General features: G+C 40.8%; 2 protein-coding genes and 1 pseudogene across 2 annotated transcripts; 1 reads left to right on the top strand and 2 right to left on the bottom strand.

The window, feature by feature from the left end:
- The window catches only part of LOC104442295, a 36,575-nt pseudogene extending 32,299 nt beyond the window's left edge, over nt 1-4,276 (bottom strand).
- LOC104442291 (probably inactive leucine-rich repeat receptor-like protein kinase At5g48380) lies at nt 1,307-2,763 on the bottom strand. Its single transcript, XM_010055665.3, has 2 exons — nt 2,485-2,763; nt 1,307-2,203 (listed from the first exon to the last, which is right to left on the bottom strand). The coding sequence occupies exon 2, from the start codon at nt 2,124-2,126 to the stop codon at nt 1,464-1,466; it is 663 nt and encodes a 220-aa protein (XP_010053967.1). The 5' UTR covers nt 2,127-2,203; nt 2,485-2,763; the 3' UTR covers nt 1,307-1,463.
- A 3,998-nt stretch (nt 4,277-8,274) lies between the features above and the next one.
- LOC104443273 (Werner Syndrome-like exonuclease) lies at nt 8,275-8,998 on the top strand. The gene has a single exon (XM_010056603.3). The coding sequence runs from the start codon at nt 8,315-8,317 to the stop codon at nt 8,996-8,998; it is 684 nt and encodes a 227-aa protein (XP_010054905.2). The 5' UTR covers nt 8,275-8,314.
- Nucleotides 8,999-9,117: the final 119 nt, after the last annotated feature.

Here is a 9,117-nt window from a genome sequence, read left to right on the forward strand (position 1 = left end):
ATTGGGCAATATATCATGTTTTGCTTGCAGTCAAATCTGTTCAATTTTTTACCATGTTATTTCCACGTCGTTTTTTGTGTGTAAATTAACGAGAAAAAGAAAAAAGAAAAAGAAAAGGGGAATGGAAGAGAAAAGTGGGAACTGTCGTTGTTCTTTCTTTTATATTAAAGGGAGGAGGAGGAGGAGGAGGAGGAGAATCTTCCCGTCCGCTTTGAATTTCCATGAACCATGTTTCACGTTAGCGTCGTGTCCGTGACTAAAATTTTCCTCTCCACGCGATGGTTCAAAGAGGATGCCTTGGCATTTGGCTTGTACACGCAAATAGGACCTGAAAAGTTTTGAACTTGAGACTTTATATTGTGATACCGCGTGAGACTTTTAACAATTCTAAAAGTTTAAGCTATTGCTGGAATACGTAATTCAATATTTAATTATTCTATTATCTAACAGCTTAAATTTTTATAATGATGGGCGGTGGCTCGACAAAACCCCATAAGGTATCATAGTAGGTTTAAATATTTGCCTCCCTAATTAAATATTTTCACGCCGGGCTCAGGCTAAAGTCCCAATAGCTCAGTCTATGTATATTCTTTCGTACTGTTTTAGTCGTTACTTCTAAAAGCTCAATTCTTATGTGTGATTCACCTTCTTTACCTTTAAGATCGGGTTTTGTCATTGGACTTTCTAACAAATCACATCAAAGTATTTGATTGACCATACATGACTTGCCTATTCAATGTGTTGGGCTGCTCCCAACAAATTTATTGCAAGAGAAACACTTTTAGAGTGTTAATTGTAATCCTTTGATCATAGTGGAGAGTTCCTGGATTAGCACCCCCTTGATTTTTCACATCATGGGTTTTGCACGAAAATAAACTTATGGTGTGTTGCTCTTTTCTCTTATTTGCTGTGTTATTTATGTTCCACTTATTGTGCAATTCTAACATTTAGAATTCCGCTGCAATCGATTGTGATCCGACTTAATTTACAACACAAAGTCCATCATATGGGTTGTTACGGCTTACGTCAAATATGGTATTTCTAAAAAGTGATCCACTCTCTCTTCTTCCTCCACCTAAGGGATAATCGCTAACGACCCGCCATTTCACTGCCTCATGGAAACACAGTTCTATAAAGATATTTGTATGTTTGATGACATTTTTGTTATTAATGTTCCGTTTGTTCGAGCGTAATCATTTACAATAACTTCTACTCTCGAAAGCATGACAACCCTAGTTATGACTCGGCGGCGGAAAGATCACGCTGGTGTCGAGATCAATCCTTCACCACCATGGTCCTCGAGTTATAAAACGGAACATCGAACATCGAATTTACTATAACAGGAAATTTATTAAATTGACAAGATCAATCACGAGAGATATTTCCCTAGACCCGAGTCTGGTGAATCGAGTGCTTCACAACGGTCGATCTTATAGGCTATGTAGAGTCCACCTGGAGGTCTTCTATATCATGCACGGAGGCAGAGGAGCACCACAAAGTCCTGGATTATTTGCATAATCATCCGCAGTGATTGTAGTGTTAGGGCCAAATGCGGGGACTGGCCCCGTCAGAAGGTTGTTGGCCACGCTAAAGGATTTGAGTCGACCGAGTAGGCTGAGTTCAGCTGGAATTTGACCGGACAACTGGTTGTGGTCGAGCCTAAGGGAATTTAAGTAGCGACAGTTCGAAATGTTTACCGGGATTTGTCCGGAAAAATTATTGGACGACAGGTCGAGAGACGTCGCGTACGGAATTATACTCGATATATTTTCCGGGATCGGTCCAGAGAACTCATTGCTCGAGAGATCCAATCCTGTCAAGCTTTTGCATTGCTCGATGCCGCGGGGAAACTGGCCCTTGAGTCCCATATCGGAGAGCTTTAGATTCAGAACCCGGTTCTCGTCAGGATGCCAGCACTCCACTCCGGTGAATCGACAAATGAAGCCTTCAGTGTCGTTGTCGAAATTCCACGTATAGTTCAAGTAATTCAGAGGATCTTGGACCGACGCTTTTATGGTCTTCAAGCAGTTGATATCGGTCTCGAGGCAGTGGATCACGCAACAGCTAAGCAAGGCCCATAGAAATCCCGCGGCTCCAAGGCTCGAAACCCGATTCCCCAACTCCATCCCGCGCGAAGAAAAGCCTTTCGAATTCCACGAACAGACACCTGCTGAAATCGCTCAAATTGAGGACACTCCTCCCACTATGAACACAGCCCGTTAGAAAACAGAAGAAAAAGAACCCAGAAAACGAATCAAAAGAAAAGCCAGAACATCCGACACAAATTCATCGTTTCTCGATACCAAGCACCTACGGGACCCATATATATTCGAACCATCGGAACCGCAAAAACAATCAGCACACAGACACGGGAACGGGAACCTGAACCTCTCGCGGACGGCCCAAACGAAAGCCGCGAGCTCCGTCCAGCTAAAAACAAAGCAAAGCAACGGAGGCAGCGAAGGGACGGACGGAGACACGTACCCGAGAGCTCGTTGATCGCGATCGGTTCCCGCACACAGTCGAAACGGCAAGAAAGCATCAAGAACCGGGGCCCCCCGCCGGCGGAAACGGGTCGAACGACCAAGAGGGTTCCAAGCTGCGAGGGAGGCGGAGACGGTAGCGGATGCACGTCTGGAAAGGGAGCTAAAAAGACCAAAGATATAAGCGAGAGAGAGCGTGAGAGGAGGGGCGGGACGAGTGCGGGTTCGGGTGTGAACGGAGCTTTGAGTCTTTTTCTCTCTTCCCGTAGTTGGCGGTCGTGTGGAAGAAGACGAAGAAGATGGAATGGAGAAGAGAGAGAGAGAGAGAGAGAGACGCTGATCAGGAGAGGAAGAAGGGATGGAGCGCGAAGGGGACGGCCATTTTTGTCAAGGTTTTGCGAAGACTGTTGACTTGATCTCACAGCACCCGAGAAAATATTGACTGAGTCTTACTCCCCCCGCTCAGGAAAACAAAAAATGCAATAATAATAATAATAATAAAGTGGCGGAAAGACTCCTCCAATTGCTTGACCCGCTTGGCAATTGATGGCAGTTGATGAATTATTATTATTATTATTATTATTATGACAGTAATAATAAAATTTAGGCAGTTTGTTTCCTCTTCAAATTGCATCCAAAATGTATACTCTCTTTCATTTTCTCTTTCCTTTCCTGTTGAAATTTAAAATATTCTCGAATTTCATAATGCTATGAGAAAATTATAAGTGATTAACAAGATATAGGAATGTAAAGTACTACTGTAAATATTGGTGTCGGCATGAATTTCACAAGAAAAACACAATCATTTACTAGAAAGTAATAATAAAATGAGTTTTTGCATGAATCGAATTCTCCGTTGGAGCTTTATGTGGATTTTTACTCAAAATGAATTTGAATCCTGCCGTGCAGGTTTATCCTCCCCTTTAAATAAAACATGCGAAGTACAGTTGCAATACTTATTGAATAATAATATAAGTACATGCAATATTTTCGAAAAAGTGAAATAATTCAAACAAATAAGTAAATTCCCAAATCTATATGGCTTTCCTCCATTTCGTCAAATTCTTCACCTTAATGAGAGTTATCTTAACCAAATAATCGTGTGCAATATCGTACATCAACTTTTAATTTGTACATTATGGTACTTGAACTATAACCTAATATATAATATCTTTCCTAAATTTTTAATTTGTTCAATGTTCTTCTCAAACTATTGGTAAATTTATTTTATGTAGCCTAAAAGTTTAAAGATCATATTAAATAAGTTAAAAGTTTAAAGACAATATTACACATTGAACTAATATTTATGAATTATTTGTGTCATTTTGCCTATCTTAAGTTGTACTGCACACTATATTTTTGTTTGCTCCTGTAACAAGATATGTTGAAGTAGTAATATTAGTTAAATGAGGAAAGGCAATCGAAAGTATAAGCAATACCACTATAACACTAGTATTGGTTTTACTAGGTCAAGCTCGTTTGTGAGCATGTCACGTGGCTCATTCTTGACCGAGTCTTAACTCAATAGGAATTTCTTGGCACCCCAATATATTTCCTCGATATACTCCTTTATTTCTTTAGCAATTTTCTCAACTGAAGCCTGAAGATTAATACCTTAACACTCAATAGGACATCAAGAACATAATGACTCGTACATAAGAAGAAGCATCATCACAAGTACCTTGCTATGAATCTTTCGCAATATGACAAATAAGGCCCATCTTTGAGAAACTCATATTTATATTGACAAAATACATTGGTCCGTAGTTACTAAAAAGACCAGCCAATTACATAAATGTGATAGGAAATAACCAAATTTTCAATGCATCAATCTATAAACTAAGGGCCTATTGGATTCTTGAGAATTTTGGAATTTCTATTTTCGTTCTCGTTAGAGAACGAAAATACATAACAGAAACTTATTTGGTGACACATCAGAAGGAGATAAAAGAAATGTTTTGATATTTTAAGACTCAAGAAAGGTAAAAGAAACTCATGCTTCTTGCCCTCCTAGATGACAACAAAGAGAAGGTGGTCGAGGATGATGCATCCGCAGTTGCAGCTCAGTCCTTAAGCAGGTGCAAAGAAAGATGGAATCCAATATGTCACCAGTGTGTGGGGTTAAGCCACAGCAAGTGGTCTCAGAATGAGAACACCATTCTTGACACTCCTATATGTTGAAGGTGAGCTCCAATCTACCCTTATTTGAAGATGAGCAGTGCATTAGGTTCAAGGCATCACTATTTGAGCAACAAACTTCTCTCAAAAAGTGACGAGTTTTCTGTTCCTCTACTGGTGATCATAGTTTCTTATTCCTGAGAACTAGATTCAAATATCTATACGCAAATACTGTATCTGAACTATGTTGGTGAGATTGTTCGTTAGCCTTCATATTTACAGATCTGAACCTTCATTAAAGCTTTGAGTTTTGGAATTCCGTGAAGCTTCAATACAGCTTCAATTGAAGTTCAGCAGAAATTTCAATTGAAGCTTCAACAAAGTTCCATTATTCAGCTAAAACAATATAAACAACTTCTAATTCTAGATTAAGTGCAGGTAAATAATTACCAAGTGCCAAAAACATATCCCTAGTCAGAATATATATTCTTTTGTGTAGGTGAAAAATAAAGGAAACTAGTATAGTTTGTAGAATGCTGCAATTAACACATATACATTATCTTAAGAATCTCATCACAAAATCCCACCATCACTGGTGTAAAATTTAAAAATTAAAATGACAAACCACCTAACGAATCAGAGGAAGGCAAAAGAGAAAAAAAGAAGAAAAATCTCCGATTTCAACCATGTAGATTATAGTAAAACATCCAAATAACTTTACAATGTCCCAATACGAAAGACATAGATCAGGAATACATTTGAATCCCTACCTTTGAAAGATGGAAATTCAGTTTGACCCCGTATAATTTGAAACAAATGCATCTGCATTTGCAGATGACTCCAAGCAGAATCCCTCGTTATTTCATCAACTGCAGGAGGGGCACCAATTTCACAAGAAGATGATCCATGCGATGCTCAACTTTCACTAAAAGAAAGTTGATTGCTTGCAAGATGTCTTCCATTTCGTCCAGAAGTAATAGTCACAAGCTCCTGCACATGTAGCAAAGATTGCTCAGATTCCCTGGAGGTGGACTTCACTGCAACAACACAATAATCCATCATCTCATCATCCAACAAAGAAAGCTTGAAAAAGTAGTCTCAGGATGGAAAAACATATACTGAATAAGAAGTGAGAGTACTAGAAGATTTTCAAAGGTAACAAAATATTAGAATCCCTAGGGATGAAACTGACTCGAGGCGGACTGCGTCGGGTATATGCCTTAAATCTTTTTTTTAGCATATGTCTAGTTTATCTCATTTTTTCCAAGTCCTTAGTTCCTGATTAGAATTGGCAGATGCTTCTGTTAAGTTAGGAGCCACCACGAATAGCATAGTGGTATGAAATTTTAAACTTATTACAATATAACAGTAAACATATTCGTGATTATCATAAAACCAACAATCAGCAAATGCCCCCCTCCCCCCGGCAACAATATATGATAAATGTATCTCAAGGAAGATCTTTCTTCTTTTCCAAGGAGACTCGATTGAAAGGAAGATTGATCTCCAGCTTACATACGAAAATTGTAATGTTTGAGTCCTTACTTCTAGCTAATTCTCATATATCTTGAACACACTAATTAGAAAGGACATTGATCAAGTGGTTAAATTACTATTTCTATGTTTATAAGCTCCCAGTACTATAGAAGCCAGAGAAACTCAACAAAGTACAGTTCTTTGTCTTCACTGGATTCTTCCTTTACTTTAGCGTGCGTGTGCGTGCATGAGAGAGAGAGAGAGAGAGAGAGGTGAAGCAACAAAGGAGAACTTTGCACAATGTAGAGAAGACTAACTACCAGAATAATCAGAAAAGCAACCGGTTATGTATAGAGTTGTTTGTGCAAGATAAGGAGCAGCTTCATTTAGTGATGGCATAGAGGTAAACAGCTGAGGAAAGAGTCCATCATATCCCATAGAAGAGTTCTGCCCCTATATAAGAGAAACATGTTCATCAAATCTCGAGACGACTATCCTACTTTACGAGGTGTATGCTACACTGAAAAGAGGCCAAACTAACATGACAATATATCTACAGACCAAAGAAAACAAGACAATATATCTCTTCGCCATGTTTAACACACTCGTATATACTAAACAGATATTCGGAGGTGGGTATGCATGCTCCGGCAGAAGCACAGTCTATTAAACTATACATTGAAATTATGCCTCTTTAACGTGTAACATGTGGGGAGCAAGAAACTCGAGAATCCACGCTCTGAAAAGGTCTCTTTCTATATAGAAACATGCCCAAGATTCTCGTGAAAAACAAAAGGCCAAAAACAATGGTGGATAGAAAATTTCAGTAGGAAAATCATTTAGTAAGCTAATAAGACACCCTACATTTTGCAATCAACTGGGTTCAAGGCAAACACCAACAAGACAATCCAACACAAAATTTGAAGAAGCATTCCCAAGTCTCGAACTTTACGATCCACTTTCGCTGTATCCAGCGCACTCGACCGGTTCCACAAGTCGGTACAACACCAAGTAACTCAACGACGCTTGAAGTGGAGGTGTTCAATTTGACACGTAAGAGAACTTACCAATTTCTGGGAACAGAAAGCCAAACGCAGTGGCGGCGACCGTTGAAGGCGACCCCTTGCCGAGCCAAGGAGAGTCGTCCCTCCCTTCGTGTAGCCGAGCCACGCGGCCCAGCGGTTCCTCCGAGGGACCCACGGCGTGATCGGCGGCCGTGTCTCGGACGAGGGCATCCACTTCAAGCTACGACGAGACCTGCCTCAGAAGATCGAGGCCACCATCGATGGAGAACGAGAGACAAGCTGACGAAGAGAGAATGTGGTGAGGAGTTGGAGGCTTGCATTGGCGTTCGGACCAGGCATTACATTCGAAGGCATTCTCATGCGCAGCCTTTCATTAAAAAAAAAAAAAAAAAACAGAAAGAAGGAGAACGTAGCATTGCCCAAAGTCTTAATTGGGTTTCACTGGGGAATTGCTAAATGCACGCGCAATTCGGTAACTTACTGCAATCTAAAGCGGACACGTAAGGAGGGAATTTGAATTTGAGAATATAAGTGAGATATATTTATTGATAAGTCGTTCCTTGCACCACACTACTTTTTACTGGTACAAAAAATTTTCGGATCAGATAAATACAACTGTCGAGAACAAAATAATCCATCAATCATATTAGACCTTTTATTTAATTAATTATAATATGAAAATAGTCAGATTAATGGGAAGGATACCTATAATATATGTGTCGAAGTCTAGAAAACAAATTGTTGAATAAATATCGTACCAATAATGCCCATGATTTTCATTTACATGTACACGTGGATTGTGCCAACTCCTTCATATATTTATCAAAAGAATGAAGTTATCCGATTGCTAACCGCACGTGGATTACTACCATTTATTACTACCGTTTATCTTCTAAATGGAAAATATAATCTAATTTGATTCAAGCAGTAGATATTTCCTGTTTAGGACACAGGCCAATTTCCACTGCAATTTGATCCAACGGCGTTAGAAATATTTCCTATTTTCAATAAAGGAAGCATTTCCTATTCTGACGCCGCCTCGCAGCGGCTACTTAAGCCACACGCTCAATTCTGACCCCAACGCGATCGCAGCTTTCTAGTTTTTTTTCACTAGCGACGACGCTCTCTGCTCTCTGCTCTCTGCTCTCTGCTCTCTTTCTCAGTTTCTTCGTCACTGCATTCTTTCGTCTCACTCACTGTGAACCCGCCGACATGCATTCTCTTCACAAGATTACCTTCCACGGAGAGCAGATCCACACTTGCGTCACCGACGATGCCTCCGTCGTCACCCGTTGGATCATCGACGTCGAGCGCTCCCACCTGCTCTGGCTGAACCGGCTCGTCGTCGGCCTCGACATCGAGTGGCGCCCCAACCTCGAGCCCGGCGTTGTCCATCCCGTGGCTACCCTGCAATTGTGCGTCGGCCGCAGTTGCCTCATCTTTCAATTTCTCCACGCGGAGTACATCCCCGGGTCGCTCCATGCGTTTCTTGGTAATCTCAACTACACGTTCGTTGGCGTCGGCATCAAGGATGACGCAATGAAGCTGAGGGATGACTATGGGCTTACTGTGTCGCGCATGGTCGATCTCCGCGGACTGGCGGTGGGGAGGTGGCGGAACCTGTCATTGGGTTATATGGGGCTGAAGAAACTGGTTAAAGTGATACTTCGCAAAGATCTCGAGAAGCCCAAAGATATCACCTTGAGCCAGTGGGACGATAAGGTATTGACAGATCGTCAAGTGGAGTATGCGTGCCTCGATGCCTTCGTCACCTCGGAGCTTGGACTAGCTATGCAAGCATGGTCAGTGGGCAGAACTCGTGTCGGATGGTGTGCCGAAGCTAATCGCGTGATGATGCCGGTTCCTCCTATTTTGCTTCATCAAGTTCGCTCATGAACTTAAGTTTTGTAAACATCCTATGGATATCTCTTTGTTAATAAAGTTTCTTTTCTTGTTGGCATTTACGGGAGTTGGTCTGGGTGTTTGATTTAATTCCTCTTTCAATTTGAGTTTTC

This window comes from Eucalyptus grandis, chromosome 4, assembly GCF_016545825.1.
Source record: "Eucalyptus grandis isolate ANBG69807.140 chromosome 4, ASM1654582v1, whole genome shotgun sequence".
NCBI lineage: Eukaryota > Viridiplantae > Streptophyta > Magnoliopsida > Myrtales > Myrtaceae > Eucalyptus > Eucalyptus grandis.

What these genes read in the sequence shown, in the direction of transcription:
- LOC104442291 (XM_010055665.3), bottom strand. Translation starts at nt 2,126, where the DNA reads ATGGAGTTGGGGAATCGGGTTTCGAGCCTTGGAGCCGCGGGATTTCTA.
- LOC104443273 (XM_010056603.3), top strand. Translation starts at nt 8,315, where the DNA reads ATGCATTCTCTTCACAAGATTACCTTCCACGGAGAGCAGATCCACACT.